Source organism: Triticum urartu, chromosome 4 (assembly GCF_003073215.2).
Source record: "Triticum urartu cultivar G1812 chromosome 4, Tu2.1, whole genome shotgun sequence".
Lineage (NCBI taxonomy): Eukaryota > Viridiplantae > Streptophyta > Magnoliopsida > Poales > Poaceae > Triticum > Triticum urartu.
Genome location: NC_053025.1, coordinates 555,504,168 through 555,522,851, shown reverse-complemented (window position 1 = coordinate 555,522,851; position 18,684 = coordinate 555,504,168). Strand labels below are relative to the sequence as shown.

Below are 18,684 nucleotides of genomic sequence, written 5' to 3'. Positions count from 1 at the left end.
TGGGAAATAAATAAGTAAATAAACAAATAAAGGGTGCAGTGCAAACGAGCGCAGAATCCACTCTCTCTCGTTGTGCAAGCAATCCCTTATCCATTTTCCGAGCAGCACTGAATATCCACCCCTCGAGATCCCCGGCCCATCTTGGTCTCGACAGCCGAACCTTGTTTTGTCTGTAGCACATCAGCAGCGGATAAACCACGCCCACCGGCTCCCGGCCAATCTGGACCGTCCATCGCCACAGAACCGGCACAGCCGACGGCCACGATCCGTCCTCCCCCTCCTGTGGCCACGGAAAAGAGCCCGCAAGAAAGGCACCACGGCCGAGCCAAGTCCACCGCCGGGAGAATCCACGCCCACCACACCTCGCCCCCGCCGCCCCCCGATAAAAATCCGCCGATCCTCCCTTCCCCCCTCCGCCCGCGATCGCTCCTCCTCCCCCCCCCCCCCCCCCCCCCCCCCCTGCCGCATTCCGAGCGATGGCCGACTCCGCCGCCCTCTCCTCCTCCCTCCCGCGCTCGCTGGCGTCCAGGAGGCCCCTCTCCTCCCCGCTCCGCGGCGGCGGGAGGCCCCGGTCCCCGCGCCGCTGCCGCCCCGGGTCGCGGCTGCGCGCCCGGGCGAGGAAGGGCGAGCCCGAGGACCTCTACGGGCCCTACCCGTGGGAGCAGCCCCTGGATCTCTCCACCGGGTTCGGTAAACTCCCGCCCCCGGATCGCTGCCCTGATGTTGCCCGAGCGCTTTGACCAGCGATGCCTTTTTTATTATTATTAAATGTTGAGAGATGAGTGATATTGATGCCGCGGTTGCTGTTTCGTGCTCCGTGAGATGGTAGTTGGTAATGGGGTAGGCTGCTGTGCTCATCGTTGGGCAGAATGTCGATTTGTTTCGTATGGGGGTTGTCTGTCCCTGTACTGATCTGTGTGTGTACCATGCCGTGCGCGCTGACGGGTTCGATCTGCGTGTGCTTCTCCTGGCAGATATCGAGTGGGTGCAAGAGGATAAAATCACGCTCTTCACTTCCGATGGGCTGGTTCAGATAGGCGGTAACATGGTGCCTCGTCGAGTCACCGCCTCCGAGGTACTGAATCTTGTTGAGCTGGAACTACTAAGCTCCCTCGCGCGTCATACTAAACAGCAACATGTTGGTCCTTGTTAATAAAACTGAAATGGAGCTTCATTTCGGGACTGAGATGTTGTTATGCATATTGTGAACACTGTTATTCAGTGCGCATGAAGATGTTAATGATATATGCCATCCTTCTAGTTTCCATGGAAATAACTTTGTGCTATTTCTATTTGTTCACTGTACCACAAAGCCAGGTTTTATTTAGTTTGATCAGACATGAATGGGTAGCTGGAATGTGTATAACACCGGGAAATATATGTAACTGGAAATTATATAACACCGAGAAATGTATATTAAACAGTCATGCTTACACTGTTGGTTACTGCATTCGGGGCAATAACAATTTTATTGTGTACGTTAAAAAGATTCAGCTCTTTTCACATTTTACTTACGTTATCATGTAATAATAAAACATATTTAATGGGAATCTAGACTATAAAACCTTGAAAAGCAGCACCGTATAGGAGTATATTTGAGCACCATATTCATTTGTACCACTGTACTCACCAAAAGCTAGTTGCCTGAAAGCTTACAATTATTTTTTGTATCCTGGGAATATCGACCCAACCATTTCTTTTTTGTTTTGTTGCGGATTCAAGTTTATTCATGTATATTTGCTGAAGTTGCTTTATCCTGGCGTCATCAATATTTTGCATGCCATCCTCATGTGTGTTAAATTTGGACAGAAGAGGCAACAAAAGGGAAAAGGCAAACCCCGCCGGTTTCAGGAGAGCTCTTACATGGATCCAAATCAAAGTCTTTGCCTTGGAGCACTGTTTAACATAGCAGCTACAAATGTAAATGTTTCTTATCACTTATGTGTGTTTGATGTTTATGTTTTCATATAGTAATACCATGCGGTATTATCTATCAGGGCCTGGACATGGGTAGAAGATTATGCATCTTTGGCTTTTGTCGGTCTATTGAAATGCTAAGCGATGTGGTGGAAGATACCGTCTTGGAGCATGGTGGCGAGGTACTTATGTTACCCCTGGAACTATATGTGCCGCTATAATCTTAACAAAGTGCAGTCATTGAATTCCTCAAACTGCAAAATCAAAGCTTTATCTCCAATTGAACATCCTTTCAAACTTAAAAGGGTGCCATTTTTGCTCAGATTGTCACTGCAGAGAAGGCGAGCAGTGACGGCCTTCAGGAGAAGCTGACCATGTCGGTGGCTGTTCCGTTGCTGTGGGGTGTCCCTCCGGCATCGGAGACCCTCCATGTGGCCGTGCGGAGCGGCGGAGGCATCGTGGACAAGATCTACTGGCAGTGGGACCTGTTCTAAGAGCCCAGAGCCTGCAGACATTGGTTGACAAATAATCCACCCCACCCACACTGTATATATGATCCTTAACTGGCCTGGCTGCACGCATTGTGTCAGCTTGCAACTGTGTTCGTGTCCTTGTGCGCAACCAGCAACAAACTTGGTGTATACCTGTACAGACCTGATTCCTCTGGTGCATATAAATAAATAAAAAGGGTTCCGGATTCACAGCTCATGTTCAATCTATTCCTGTTTTCGATAGCATTGCTGATGCATTGGCATCTGGAGTTGTGTTGGAGGAAAGCACTTGCACCCAATGGTAGGTGCTTTGAGTTTTATATCTGTTGACCTGGAGATTTGAGGTAACCATGAGCACATAGCTTGTGGAAGTGCTTGGTCAGTTGGTCTTGAAGACTATGGTGACAACTCAGATGCAGTATTATGTCGTGCAGATGGCATCATGTAGAAGTTTTCATGATTGGGAAACTAGGCACTACTCATTCTTATCTTTGTATAAACTGTTCGGCGGTTCTTTTGCCAGCCTGACAAGAAGATGATTAAAATGGGCATTTTTTTAGTGGGCATCTGACCTAGTTCCATTAGAGTCATCAAAATACATGTTTTTACACATATTTGAGATTGCATGAACATTAGCACATTCTTTCACAAACTTGGTCAAATCTCAAATATAAGGAAATTTAACTTCATAGAATAAGAACTGCAAGTAATTTGGAACGGAAGAAGTAGTAACGTTTGATGTGGCGGCTGCGACAATCAAACATAAAGTGGAAGTAAAACTGGCAAGAGGATGGCGTTTTGGCACCCAAACTCATCTGCACCTGCCATGAGCAATAAATTTGAAAAAAAAGGATACTCGAGTGTGCTAGGAGTGTGTATAATTTGAATGTATGATATTTGAGGAGCTCTAAAAACTAATCGGTTGTCAAAGAAACTTCGAAAGAAGGGACGTGGAGTATCTGCTCCCTCATGAACAGTAAAAAAGTACTGATTTTTTTGTGGTAAAATTTGACAAATGTTTTGTATGCTTACAAACTTTCAGCATGAAATGACATTTGTGGAAGTCATGTAGAAAAACCAAAAAATGCTAGTTTTGAAAACATTTTGGACTGCTGATTTTTTTTTCGCCATGACTTTCACGAATGTCATTTCGTGCTGAATTTTGGTATGCATGCAAAACATTTGTCAAAGTTCAAAAAAATCAGAATTTTTTTCCTACATTTTTTTATTTTACTATTCATAATTAAGATAGCATTTGAGCTCGGGAGTAGAATATGACTTTCGCGGAAGAAGACATTTTAGAGACACGGATTCATTAAAAACAATGCACGTCAAAATCATTTGTTTGACTCGACTCTCTCTCGATCGCTACGACGTGGGCAGCCCTGGGCCAGCCGCAACACGTGAAGGCGTGGAGCAGCGCCCGGCGGCCACGATGCACGTTACTCATGGATAAGCGCGGTGTCATCGTCGGTCAAGGAGAGTTTAATTGAGTTCATCAGCAGTTCACCCTTTCTTTTCTTTTTGCGATGGAACAGTTCACCCCTATCAAGAAAAAAAGTTCATCAACAGTTCAACACCATGACACCCCTCTAAAAAAAATTAACACCATGACAAGTGTGTCAGTAAAACTCAACGTGTAGGAGAAGAACTATATATATGCTCTCGCAAAAAAAAACTCTATATATGCAATCTTGTGCCAAAAAATAAATAAAAAAGGCATATACGCATATGAAACAATGGCAAATACTAACAGCGAGATGATAAGTACGTAAAGCGTTGGATGCAGAGCGGGCGGGTTTGCGGGCTAGAGCGTAGAACTAATTCAGTGTTAATCTTTCGGCCAGAAGTGAACTAATTTGATGGTTTTGCGGGGTATACAGGACGCCGCTTGCATCCCTAGACTGCCAAGGGAAGCTTCCTCGTCGTTCATGCTCACGGTGGTGAAGTGGTTCTCAGAGCAATGATCATATCAGTGGTCTGGTCGAAAAAAGTCGGTGTTGAGGTTGTAAACATTTTAAGAGTCGACCGGTGGAGTCATACCTGTTGTAGTTTTTCAACCTACATACTTCCTTTGTTTGAAAATAGTATTTTTTTTATCCATTTTGATGACAAGTATTTTCAAACGATGTATCCCTTAGGAACGGACAGTCGTATCCATTTTAATATCACTAGAGATTTCAACAAGCGCCTTAGTAACGGAGGAGTACTTGTTATAATGCGCTTTGAATATTTTAATACAAACCATATATGAACTGTACATACATTCTATTCAGAATAAGTTAGAACAACATCTTATGATTCATAACAGAGTGAGTAGTATTAAACTCTCCATACCAAAAATTTCAGGGACTTGTAGCATTTTGAGGGAAAGACTAGAGCTGACTTAACATCTCTGAGAGAAGATGCCGATCGAGAATTCGGTCGATCCAAGATGGATGAACACGAAGCACGATCTAGGCTGAGCGGGGGGGATTATAGACACAGAAAGTCAGCCAACGTGGGAGGTTGTGAACGGAGCGGAGCGCGGAGGGCGGTGTGTGCGCTCAAAGTCAAAGCGTAGGCGTCTCTGACATGATCCAGAGTTCCACACGAGGAGAGGATGTGATCGTCGTCCCCGCGTAACCGCCACACGTCTCCGTGGACAGACAGATAGACGATTCGTCTCTCTCGAATATCGATCATCAGACGACTTCCCCATGCGTTCCTCGCCGTCGGAAAACCAGGACAAAGCGGTTGCATTCAGCTAGGTACGTACACATCCTATTGCCTGTTGCCTTTTGCCCGTCGACGCAGCGACACGCCAGCGATCGACGCGCCCCCAGGCCAGCCACGTGCATGGATCCACATGATCCTACTAAAAAAAATTGTACTGATTGAACGCCACATGTTGTTGTTGTTGTTGTTGTTGTTGTTGTTGTTGTTGTTGTTTGGCTACAAACTCTCACATGTTTTTAGCGATAGTGAGTGATAGTGATAGATATAGAGCCCGCATGCTAATATGCAAATACCAAATGGTTCTCGTTCCTAAAATACACATATTTTAGCCTCCAGATTTTTTCCTACAAGTAATTGTCCATCTATGTACTTTTAATTTCGCTAGGTGGTCTACGCACATGGATGTAGTTTTTGTCACTTCTCGTATTCTTTATACCGCTATGATGTTTGATGAATAGATTGAAAGATTTTCCTACATTTTTTTTGTAACTTTAGTCATTTTGAGAAAATCCATCATAGTTAGTTTTATTATAACTTAAAATAGTAGTAGCTACATCATTACAAAAAATTAGAAGCTTATTTTATTTTCTTCGCGAATACGCATGTTGCATATCGTTCCATTAATAATGGGTTAGAAAGTATAAAGGTGCAATTCTTAAACTGTGTACCCAGGGAGAATGCACGGCTATAATCAGAGAGATGGGTTGCTCAACCCTTAGTTACATACTTACATGAGGTTAGGATGTAGTATAATCATGCCTAGCCCTTTGACGCCCGCCTTGGTCCAGGCACGCGTCTTCCTTGATCTGATCAGAGATGCTAGAGTGAGATGGATGGGTGTTCTCGAAAACACACGCATTACGGTGCTTTTCAGATTGTCCATGCCGAAAGGGCAATGAGGGAAGCTGCGCTGTTCCCTAGGCATACCGACAATGCAAGGGTGGCTATGCTGATCTCACTCGCGTCCCCCGCGTCGCCCCCTGCTAGGGCGGCTCCGGGAGGAGATCCTCAACCGCGCTCTCGGGTCATCTTCATCGTGTCCTCCCCTCCGTCAATGCTGGAGGAAGCTACCGAGCGAAGCCCCGGCCGGCCGACAGGGGCGGCGGACGACCCACCAACCCCCCCTCCCCCGCGCGCGTCTAGATCGGGTGAGGCAGGTCACCCATCGGCGTTGGGGCGCCTCTCCCTGATCCGGGTCGCGGCGGCTCGCCTCCGGTGACAGCGTGGTGGTGGGCGGAGGCGGCGGGTCGACGTGAAAGTTCGGGTGGTGCGGGGCGTTGGGTGCATCTGCATGGTCACGACGGCCATGGTTGTGGTGGCCAATGGCTCGGCGATTCGGTGCCGATGGAACATGGCCGGTGGCGGCGGCGGCGGTCGGCCTGGATCCCGGAGCGGCGGTCCTGGAAGGAGGCGACAGGTGAAGCTCGGCCGCCCGCGACAACATGGCATGGTGTTGTCCCTATCCAAGGCGGATCTGCACAAGCAATCTGGTGGCTGTGGCTCCGGATTAGTTCGGATCAGAGACGGTGACAAGCGCGCGGGATCCCTCTCGGCGGCTCTCACGGTTTGGCGAGGTGGGGCGGCGGCCCTCCTCTCAGGCTCCAGTGGTGGCTCTCACAAAACAATGGCCGGTGTGCTAGGGCTTCCACGGTGGCAATGCTATTGTGGGTGGTCGCTGGATCTAGGCAGCTAGATCCGGGGCTTTGAAGGCGGTCGGGATGGTGCACGGGTTGTCGGTTGGATTTCTTGAGACAGATCCGGGTGAAAACCTGGTCTTAGGCCGGTGGCCGGAGCCGGTGATGGCGACGTCCTTGCGTTGTTTGCTTCTTGAAGGCATCATCGAGGTGAAGCTCCCAACTCATCTCACTACCTCTGGGGGGAAGCCTTAATCAGTTGATCGTATGATGGCGGCGCTCTTGTGCCGTATCCTCCTTGGGGCGTCATTCTTGGAGGTGTGCATTGGATTGAGGGACCAGCGGACGGTTTTAGCGGTGGAGTGGCGTTTCATGTCATGCATCGACGACATGGAGTCTCCGCGGCGTGGTGCAGCAAGGTCTCGGGGGCGGATGTGTGATGATGGGCGCGCGTAGGGTGATGGCGTTGTCTGGCTCCGTGGTGGCGTCGACCGCAGGGCTGGCAATTGATGCGTCAGTATCTGCTCTGAATATGGATCGATGAAAGGCGGCGACGGCCTCTGAAAGGGCACCAAACTGGTGTGCGCCCCAGACTCGGCAGTGTGGCTTGGTTGGGGCAATCAGGTTTTAGATGTTAGGCTTTGATGTGAGGTTTGTTTGGTATTCGACTCGGACTATCGGCACCCCTTCATTAGTTAAATAGGAGTAGCGACAGATGTTGTAAAGATGATAACTTCAGACGTACTAATGTATTCTTTTATAAGATTTTTATGAATAATTAATAAAAATGATTACATGCATCGTTCAGATGCAGAGGTTGACGGTCATCCCTTTTTCTAAATAAAAGGGTGGTTGTGCTACATAAATCAAAGAAGCTGGTGGTGTCATCACATGCCTCGCTGATAAGAAAAAAGGATTTAACATAGAAAAGAATTGCAAGTCAACATCAACAGATTACTCATGCTCCTTTCATTTATTTATTAATATTTTTTTGTGAGAGAACCTTTCAATCTATTTATCAATCATGGTAGTACAGAGAACACTAGAAGTAATAAAATTACAATCAAGTCCATGAACCATCTAGCGATGACTATAAACACTGAAGCAAGTTGAAGGCGTGCCGTCGTCATCGCCCCTCCCTCACCGGAGCTGCGCAAACCTTGCTGTAGTAGACAGTCGGGAAGTCGTCGTGCTAAGGCCCCAAAGGACCAGCACACCAAAGCAGCAACCATCGCCGATGAAGAGAGTTGTAGATCGGAAAGATTAAACCTGTAACCACACGAACGAAGACGAACAAAAACTGAATCCAAATAGATCCACTGAAGACCAGCACCGATCGAATCCCGCGAGTTCCGATGGAGATACACCTCCACACATCCCCTGACGACACTATTCGCACCATTGGGACGGGGATATGACGCGGAAGACATCATTCTTACTGAGGGACATCGCCATCGATACACATCCCTAACCAAGACGTTGAACCTAACAAAAATAAGAACGGGGTCCCCCCCGCCAGCGGGGGGCTGAAATCCTCCACACCTCCGTGGGCCAAAGGCCATTGAAGATGGGGCGGACCGGCGGCGGTGCTGGCAGCAAAGGAAGGGAGGAGGAAAGACTGCTGCTAGTTGCTGTCAAGAGAACTAACCCGGATCCTTTTATTTATTTATATTCAACTCTGTTTTTCAGAGTATATTTATGCTCAACTATAAAACATAGTACTCCCTCCGATCTGTATAAAGTTGTACTAAAGCTGCGACAATTAATATGAATCGGAGGGAGTGCTTTTTTTTTCTCTTTAGCATTATGTTCAAGCGACAAGTGTTGGGCAATAGTTCATATGCCCCGTGAAGACGAAGATGTATACCACATCTTGTTCCACCTTGGGTCAATTTATCTTTTTTGTGGCAGGATCAATTTTATATAAATATGTGTGCGAGACTTTTTGGTCTGCGACTCCTTTTACATCAGGAATTACAAAAAAGGACAACCTGAGTCTCTTATTTTCTGCTCGACCTTAAAACATCAATGATTTTTCTGAAAACTTGTTAAAGGTTGACCAACATTTGTATGCCCTACGCGGTCATTCGGAGTACGTGGACCACATTTTCTTCTCATGCACCTTTGCTTACAGAAGCACAATTATTATTATTTTTTGAGGAAATTACCGAAGCACAACTGTTGCCCCATTGAGTCGTGCATGATGCATATCTGTCGTTAAACCAATGTGTGGCAAGACTCCGCAATTTCTACTACGTTTACATCAAGAATAACATAAGAAAAGGTTACAATCAGGGACCTTTATTTTGTATGCTCAACCTTAAACACCAAGGTTTTCGTTTGGCAACTTATTAGAGGCTGGCTCCCCTCCAGCGACCGTATTCTCAAGTGCTGACAGGGGTCGAGCGACACCTCCTATGCCATATGTGATCATTCCGAGCATCCAGACTACACACTGTCTCCCTCTCTCATGCACCTTTGGCTCAATTTACGTAGAGCTGTGTCTGGTAGCTTTTGGGCTGTGACTACTTCCTCAACCAGAAGGTTAAAAAAAATGTACAACTCGTTAACATCAAAGATCAAAAAGACGAAAGGAAATCACAGTCAGGTCGGTAAGAGACGTGGAGAGTGAAACCAACATATGGAACCGAACTATGATTTTCCTTTCAACACGACAACAACGATTATTGTTATTGGGACATCTGCAAGGAACATTTGCCACCCCGAGAAAGGGCATAGTTGGCGACGAAATGCTTCAGGAGTTCAAAATAAGTATAGCAGTGAAGATACCCAAATGGGTTAATTATCCTTTTGCCCTCAGTGGTGTCCATGTGCTCAGTTTTGCCCTCAGATGCGAATTGTCCTCAGTTTTGCCCTTAGTCCGAGTACAGCAACTATGACGAGGCCAAACGGCCATATTTGAGTCCATTTCGTCCGCCGGCGTTAGTGGTTGTGGGTCCGGAGCTTACACGTGGGACCGCGTGGACGTGGGTCCGGAGCTGACATGTAGGCCCGTGCAACTAAATCCCCAAATCATTGGCAACCCATCCGCCCGGTCGGCTGTCCTGCGCCGCCGCCGCCGCCACCTGCGCCGCGGCCAGCACCTGCCCCGCCACCAGCTGCACGGCCTGCTCCGCCGCTACCTCCCTGCGCCTATACTCCACGGCTACCTGTGACGCCCACCACCTTCCTGCGATGCCACGGGTGGGGCGTCCGCCACCTGCTCGATCCGCGGTGCGGCCTCCTTCCGTGCGCCCGGCCGGAGCGCTCAAAGGTGGGGGGCTGTTGGAGCTATTTAAACTAGGAGGGAGAACCCTAGGGCGAAATGGTGAGTAGCGGCGACCCCGGAGTATTTGGCGAGGCAGGCATCGGGCCGGAGATCCGCCGCGTCCACGACTGGGTTTCCGAGGGGTAAGTCTCGCCTCTTGTTTAGATTGAGCTTAGTTGTGCACTTGAACACTCGATTCGAGTAGGTTTGCTCAATTAGTGTGCTGATTGCGTCTCTGTTTTTCGCCGGTTAGGATGGAGTTGCGGTTTGCTTTCATGGTGCACATTAGAAGGGACCGGTACATGTTTGATGCAAAGGATAAGAAGAAATACCAAGGAGGTTTTGATTATCGGTTGCCAATGGCTAGTAATTGGAGTTTCAGACAATTTGGGGAGGTAATTTGTAGCCAATATCCTTGGGGTTTGCTTGATGAAGTGGTATACAAATACTATGATGGGGAAAAGAATTGGGTGACAGTAGTAAGGATGAAGAGCTAGCTACCATGTTTGTTAGGCATAAAGAGAAAGATAATTTTCGTGTGAGGATGCAAGTTGATGTGCTTGAGCAGGCATTTGGACCTAGGATGGCGGGTGCAACATCTCGGGGAGAACCAAGTCGTCGTAATGGCATCTCTAGCCAGAACAGTTCAGTTGGTGCACGGCGACGTGGTGGCTCGACAAGTGTGGACAACAGCAGTAGGGTCCCGCTTGAAGTGGAGCCTGATGGCTACAATTCTGGGGTTGATGAAGAGAAGCTATATTCTGATGTTATTCGGAATTTACGACGGGCACCTCGGACTGAAAATCAAGATGAGGCTCACAATGCAGTCCGTGTGGATGATGACGCGATGGGTGAGGACGAAAACCTTGCAGCTGTTGAACGGGACCCTTTGAACCCTCATATGGAAGAAGGTACAGTTTTTGCATCCATGAATGAGTGTAGAAATGCACTTGTGACATACTGCATCAAGGTAGAACGTACTTCCAAAGTTGACAAGAGTGATCAAGTACGTTACAGAGTGCACTGTCCGACTGAAGGTTGTCCATGGAGGCTGCTTGCATCTAAAATGCGGAATAGCACTAATGTCCAGGTCAAAGTGAACCCTTTTAAGCACACATGCCAGGAATCAACCCTTAGGAAGGATACAATCAGTAGAGCCAAGTCAAGATGGGTGGCAGAAGAAGTAAAGAAATGGGTGAAAGAAAACCAGCAAGTGGGTCCAAAGGAATTGCAGAAGAACATCAAAGATAAGTTCAAGATAGATTTACCATACATGAGGTTGTTCAATGGTAAACAACATGCTATGGATTCTATTTATGGTAACTGGCAAGAAAGTTTTCAATTGTTGTATTCATTCAAAGGTGAAGTGGAGAGGACAAGACCAGGTAGTATTGTAGATATTGATCACCACACCATGGAGTACACATTCAGGGGAGTGACAAAGACCAAGGAATGCTTTAGGAGGGTTTTTGTCTGCTTTGAGGCTTGTCGCCGGGGTTTTTCGGCAGGTTGCAGGCCTTATTTGGCTATTGATGTCACTTTTCTCACAGGGAGATTTAAAGGACAGTTAGTAGCAGCTTGTGCAGTTGATGCACATAGTTTTGTATTTCCAGTTGCCTATGGTGTGCTGGAGACAGAGTCTGAGGAGAGCTGGACTTGGTTTTTGCATAATCTCCACCGGGCTATTGCACATCCCAATGGGTTGGTCATTCATACAGATGCCTGCAAAGGTTTAGAAGTGGCCGTGGATAATGTGTTCCCTGGAGTAGAGCATAGGGAATGCATGCATCACCTTGCTGCAAATTTCATGAAGAAATTCAAAGGAAAGGTGTATACCGACAATTTATGGTCAGCATCTTTGACATGCAGTGTGAAGAAGCACAACTACCACTTGAGGCAGTTATACATGAATCCCAAAGTGAAAGAATACTTGGAAACACACCACTCCAAGTTATGGGCCAGAAGCCAATTCAGTGAAGTGAGCAAAGTTGACTATGTGCACAATAATCCAGCAGAGTCTTTCAACTCAACGATCCAGAAACTAAAGGGTCATTATGTGGTGGATTTGCTTGATAGGATAAGGATAGAATACATGCAGAAATTTTATTATCGTGCAGGAATAGCCGAGGAAAAATTCATGGGCCACATTATCATCCCTGCCGTGATGAATGAACTGAAGCAGAAGACAACAGGCTTGGAAATGAACATGGCGCTTTGCTCGGGTACCACAGCAGAGATATCATATTTGGATAAAGAGAAGAGGGAATGGAGATATCCAGTGGATTTAGAAGCTAGAACTTGCAATTGTAGGCAATGGCAGATAACTGGGTTGCCATGCATTCATGCCTTGTTTTTCATCACTTCTCTCCCAGGTCCAGCAGGGAACATACAGCAGTATGTGCATGATCACTACTCTGTTGCAAGGTTCAAAGCCACATATGCTTATGCCTTGCCTGCTATGGAGGGAAAACAACAATGGGACATGGTGGACCCTGGATTCAAGCTTTGCGCTCCAATTCTGAAGAGAGCAGCAGGTAGACCAAGAAAGAGTCGAATCAGACCTCGCAACGAAGGAGCTGGACTTGGAGCGAGGAAGCATAAGTGCACAAGGTGTGGTGGGTCTGGTCATTTTGGTAAGTATTGTGATAACACAGTAGATCCAGCGTTCGGAGAGAGTTTCGATGAAGGCTTCGATGAAAATGTTGGCCAGCAGCCGGTTGCCTCAACAGATGATGAAAATGATGGTCAACAGCCGGTTGCATCAGATGAGGATTTTGACGAGGTTCCAAATGATGATGGTCAACAACCGCATGATTTTGACGATGATCCAAAATATCCTCCAAATAATGATTCAAGTGAGGCTCCAAATGGTGATCCAAGTGAGGCTCCAAATGGTGATCCAAGTGAGGCTCTAAATGGTGATCATGGTGATCCAAGTGAGGCTCCAAATGATGATCCAAGTGAGGCTTCAAATGGTGACCAACCTTCTGTTGTTGTGAGTTCTGCTAGGTATGTAAATCTTGCAAGGGTCAAATACTACTGTACATCTATCACTTGACATGATCTCATTACCGTTTATGTTTTGCACAACTCTATGGTAGGTTTGAAGAAGACGCGCAACGTACCGACAACCAAGAGAAGAAGAGAAGAAACAATGAGCACAAGGTGCACGAGGAGCAAAGTGATGGCAAGAAGCTCAAGGAACAGACAGAAGCCCCAACGATATCTATGAATAATTATGAAACATTATGAATAATAAAGGATGATGTTGTATTATGAAACATTTATCACTTGACATGTTGTATTTCTGTTGGATGATGTTGGACCTATGTTAGAAGTATGTTTGACATGATGTTTAAATATTTGTTGGATGATGTTTGAATGAGCACATGGTTTTTCCTTTTTTGATTTTTTTGAATTTTGTTTTGCTCATTTAAATTCTGGTCAAACCTAACTTTGACCAAGATTTAAACAAGTCTAAAACATCAAAATAAAAAACTAAGCCTGGATACTTCTTAGTCAATCCATAATGAAGTTGTGGTGAGCTTTTTGAAATTTTCATGAAAAATGTGCTAAAAAGAGGGGTCCAAAGGTAGGGTAAACGGCCTCATTTCTAAGCAAAAAAAATTTCGACCTTGTCTAAATCAGCCAAATAACTTTCCTACACATATATTCTATATGTACAGACTATGTGCGCTGGTTTTTCCATTTTTTGATTTTTTCTAAATTTGTTTTGCTCATTTGAATTCTGGTCAAACTTAACTTTGACCAAGATTTAAACAAGTGTAAAACATCAAAATGAAAAACTAAGCCTGGATCCTTCTTAGTCACTCCAAAATGAAGTTGTGGTTAGTTTTTTGAAATTTTCATGTTCATTTCCCCAAAACACTTCTCTTCACTTCATACAAGAGAGTTTGAGATACTCGAGATATCATACAATACAAATGAACTTATCATTTAAATGTATGTAAAGCTTGTTTATCAACTTAAATCGTTAATATATGACATAAGAAGACTATGTGCGCAGGTTTTTTATTTTTCTGATTTTTACTTAATTTATTATGCTCATTTGAAATCTGGTCAAACATAGCTTTGACTGCTCCAAACCCCTCCCAAACCCCGCTAACCCTAGCGCTGAACAAGGATCGTTCATCTAACCCTAGCGGCGATCAAGGGCCGTCGATCTAACCCTTCTAGAAGGAATCTGCGGGGAGGAGGGGGGCGATCCGCGAGATGCAATCTGATTGGCTGGGAGACCCATTGTTTTTTTAACAAATACCGGACGCGCTGGATGGACCGTTGGGCCGTCTCGTGCTCTGGGCCTGAGACCGCAGTAAATAGCCTGTCTCAGCCTTTCCAGGTCTTGCATGCATGGAGGCGGCGACGTGGGTTTGCATGCGCGGGAGGCGGCGACATGCATGCATGCGAGCGAGGCGAGCGAGGCGCGCTAGGTGAGCTAGGCTAGCGAGGCGAGCTAGGTGGTTCAGTGCAGTGGTTCAGGGCAGCGATTCACATGCACCGCCCGGTCAAAGAGCTATGCAGTGATTCAGATGCACGCACGCGCCCCATGCATCGTTTTGTGCAAAAATTTAAGTGTGCAAAACGTAACGGATACACACACGCGTTCGAATTCACACACGCACCGTTCTCATCCTTTCTCTCTTCCTCTCCCACGCACAGGCCTATAAATGGGGTGCCTCTCTTCCTCTCCCACCCACAAGCCAGATCCGATCCTCTCCAACTTCAAACACCCAAGCGACCGAGCCCTCCCCAAGCGAGACCAAGTGAAGATGCAGTTCAACAGGCCGACCTTCAACCGTTCGCCTGTCGTGCCGGAGCTGCGCTACCCACCGGGCGTGCTCGTGGAGAGGGAGCTCTGTGTGTGGGCTATTTCAAGGTGGAGGGGTTCCGTTGAACTCACCCGCGCCTTCCTCAGAGTTGGCTATGCCTGTTGGAAATATGCCCTAGAGGCAATAATAAAAGCATTATTATTATATTTCTTTGTTCATGATAATTGTCTTTATTCATGCTATAACTGTATTATCCGGAAATCGTAATACACGTGTGAATACATAGACCATAATATGTCCCTGGTAAGCCTCTAGTTGACTAGCTCGTTGATCAACAGATAGTCATGATTTCCTGGCTATGGACATTGGATGTCATTGATAACGGGATCACATCATTAGGAGAATGATGTGATGGACAAGACCCAAACCTAAGCATAGCACAAAGATCGTGTAGTTCGTTTGCTAGAGCTTTTCCAATGTCAAGTATCTTTTCCTTTGACCATGAGATCGGTAACTCCCGGATACCGTAGGAGTGCTTTGGGTGTATCAAACGTCACAACGTAACTGGGTGACTATAAAGGTGCATTACAGGTATCTCCGAAAGTGTCTGTTGGGTTGACACGGATCGAGACTGGGATTTGTCACTCCATATAAACGGAGAGGTATCACTGGGCCCACTCGGTAATGCATCATCATTATGAGCTCAAGGTGACCAAGTGGTTGATCACGGGATCATGCATTACGGTACGAGTAAAGTGACTTGCCGGTAACGAGATTGAACAAGGTATTGGGATACCGACGATCGAGTCTCGGGCAAGTAACATACCGATTGACAAAGGGAATTGTATACGGGGTTGATTAATCCTCGACATCGTGGTCCATCCGATGAGATCATCGTGGAGCATGTGGGAGCCAACATGGGTATCCAGATCCCGCTGTTGGTTATTGACTGGAGAGTCGTCTCGGTCATGTCTGCTTGTCTCCCGAACCCGTAGGGTCTACACACTTAAGGTTCATTCGGTGACGCTAGGGTTGTGGAAGATATGTAATGCAGTAACCCGAATGTATTGTTCGGAGTCCCGGATGAGATCCCGGACGTCACGAGGAGTTCCGGAATGGTCCGGAGGTAAAGAATTATATATAGGAAGTGCTGTTTCGGCCATCGGGACAAGTTTCGGGGTTATTGGTATTGTACCGGGACCACCGGAGGGGTCCCGGGTCCGTGGCGGGCCCACCGGGTGGGGCCACCTGTCCCGGGGGGCCACATGGGCTGTAGGGGGTGCGCCTTGGCCTACATGGGCCAAGGGCACCAGCCCTACTAGGCCCATGCGCCTAGGGTTTCCACCAAGGAGGAGTCCAAGTGGTGGAGAAGGCACCCCGAGGTGCCTTGGGGGGGAGGGAAACCCTCCCCTGGCCGCCGCACCTAGGAGATCAGATCTCCTAGGCTGCGCACCACCCCCCCTTGGCCCTCCTATATATAGTTGAGGAGAGGGAGGACTTCATACCTCAGCCTTTGGTGCTTCCTCTCTCCCCGTTACGTCTCTCTCTCGTAGTATAGGCGAAGCCCTGCTACTGTGACGCCCTGCATCCACCACCACGCCGTCGTGCTGCTGGATCTTCATCAACCTCTCTTCCCCCCTTGCTGGATCAAGAAAGGAGGAGACGTCATCCGTTCCGTACGTGTGTTGAACGCGGAGGCCGTCCGTTCGGTGCTAAGATCTCGGTGATTGATCACGTCGTGTTCGACTACATCATCCCCGTTCTTTGAACGCTTCCGCTCGCGATCTACAAGGTACTGTAGATGCATCTAATCACTCGTTGCTAGATGAACTCCTAGATGGATCTTGGTGAAACCGTAGGAAATTTTTGTTTTCTGCAACGTTCCCCAACAGTGGCATCATGAGCTAGGTCTATGCGTAGTTCTCTGCACGAGTAGAACACAAAGTAGTTGTGGGCGTTGATTTTGTTCAATATGCTTGCCATTACTAGTCTTATCTTGATTCGGCGGCATCGTGGGATGAAGCGGCCCGACCGACCTTACACGTACTCTTACGTGAGACAGGTTCCACCGACTGACATGCACTAGTTGCATAAGGTGGGCGGCGTGTCTGTCTCTCCTACTTTAGTCGGATCGGATTCGATGAAAAGGGTCCTTATGAAGGGTAAATAGCAATTGGCATATCACGTTGTGGTCTTTGCGTAGGTAAGAAACGTTCTTGCTAGAAACCCATAGCAGCCACGTAAAACATGCAAACAACAATTAGAGAACGTCTAACTTGTTTTTGCAGGGTATGCTATGTGATGTGATATGGCCAAAGTTGTGATGAATGATGAATGATCTATATGTGATGTATGAGATGTTCATGCTATTGTAATAGGAATCACAACTTACATGTCGATGAGTATGACGGTGACAGGATGATCATGGAGCCCCAAGATGGAGATCAAAGGAGCTATGTGATATTGGCCATATCATGTCACTATTATTATTTGATTGCATGTGATGTTTATCATGTTTTGCATCTTGTTTGCTTAGAACGACGGTAGTAAATAAGATGATCCCTCATAATAATTTTCAAGAAAGTGTTCCCCCTAACTGTGCACCGTTGCTACAGTTCGTCGTTTCGAAGCACCACGTGATGATCGGGTGTGATAGATCCTTACGTTCACATACAACGGGTGTAAGACAGATTTACACACGCAATACACTTAGGTTGACTTGACGAGCCTAGCATGTGCATAGACATGGCCTCGGAACACAGAAGACCGAAAGGTCGAGCATGAGTCGTATAGAAGATACGATCAACATGAAGATGTTCACCGACGTTGACTAGTCCGTGTCACGTGATGATCGGACACGGCCTAGCCAACTCGGATCATGTTATACTTAGATGACTAGAAGAGGGATGTCTATCTAAGTGGGAGTTCATTAATAATTTGATTAGATGAACTTAATTATCATGAACTTAGTCTAAAATCTTTACAATATGTCTTGTAGATCAAATGGCCAACGTAGTATTCAATTTCAACGCGTTCCTAGAGAAAACCAAGCTGAAAGACGATGGCAGCAACTATACGGACTAGGTCCGGAACCTGAGGATCATCCTCATAGCTGCCAAGAAAGATTATGTCCTACAAGCACCGCTAGGTGATCCACCCGTCCCACAGAACCAAGACGCTATGAACGCTTGGCAGACACGTACTGATGACTACTCCCTCGTTCAGTGCGGCATGCTTTACAGCCTAGAGCCGGTGCTCCAAAAGCGTTTTGAGAGACATGGAGCATATGAGATGTTCGAAGAGCTGAAAATGGTTTTCCAAGCTCATGCCCGGGTCAAGAGATATGAAGTCTCCGACAAATTCTTCAGCTGTAAGATGGAGGAAAATAGTTCTGTCAGTGAGCACATACTCACTATGTCTGGGTTACATAACCGCTTGACTCAGCTGGGAGTTAATCTCCCGGATGATGCGGTCATTGACAGAATCCTCCAGTCGCTTCCACCAAGCTACAAGAGCTTTGTGATGAACTTCAATATGCAGGGGATGGAAAAGACCATTCCTGAAGTATTTGCAATGCTGAAATCAGCAGAGGTAGAAGTCAAGAAGGAACATCAAGTGTTGATGGTCAATAAAACCACTAAGTTCAAGAAGGGCAAGGGTAAAAAGAACTTTGAGAAGGACGGCAAGGAAGTTGTCGCGCCCGGCAAGCAAGCTGCTGGGAAGAAGAAGTCAAAGTATGGACCCAAGCCTGAGACGGAGTGCTTTTATTGCAAAGGGAAGGGTCACTGGAAGCGGAATTGCCCCAAATATTTAGCGGACAAGAAGGCCGGCAAAACAAAAGGTATATGTGATATACATGTAATTGA

At 46.8% G+C, this 18,684-nt stretch overlaps 1 protein-coding gene across 2 annotated transcripts; it reads left to right on the top strand.

The window, feature by feature from the left end:
• The first annotated feature begins 437 nt into the window (after nucleotides 1-437).
• LOC125552642 lies at nucleotides 438-2,618 on the top strand. 2 transcript variants are annotated; one of them, XM_048716265.1, is made up of 5 exons: nucleotides 438-690; nucleotides 975-1,075; nucleotides 1,813-1,920; nucleotides 1,998-2,099; nucleotides 2,241-2,618. In XM_048716265.1, the coding sequence occupies exons 1-5, from the start codon at nucleotides 477-479 to the stop codon at nucleotides 2,409-2,411; spliced, it is 696 nt and encodes a 231-aa protein (XP_048572222.1). In that variant the 5' UTR covers nucleotides 438-476; the 3' UTR covers nucleotides 2,412-2,618. The 2 variants fall into 2 exon arrangements, with proteins under 2 accessions (XP_048572222.1, XP_048572221.1); XM_048716264.1 differs by having other exon boundaries at nucleotides 1,810-1,920.
• The last annotated feature ends 16,066 nt before the right edge of the window (nucleotides 2,619-18,684 follow it).

What these genes read in the sequence shown, in the direction of transcription:
- LOC125552642 (XM_048716264.1), top strand. Translation starts at nt 477, where the DNA reads ATGGCCGACTCCGCCGCCCTCTCCTCCTCCCTCCCGCGCTCGCTGGCG. An exon ending in TTAACATAGCAGCTACAAAT is followed by an intron (nt 1,921 to 1,997) that starts GTAAATGTTTCT and finishes ATTATCTATCAG; the next exon opens with GGCCTGGACATGGGTAGAAG. An exon ending in TCTTGGAGCATGGTGGCGAG is followed by an intron (nt 2,100 to 2,240) that starts GTACTTATGTTA and finishes ATTTTTGCTCAG; the next exon opens with ATTGTCACTGCAGAGAAGGC.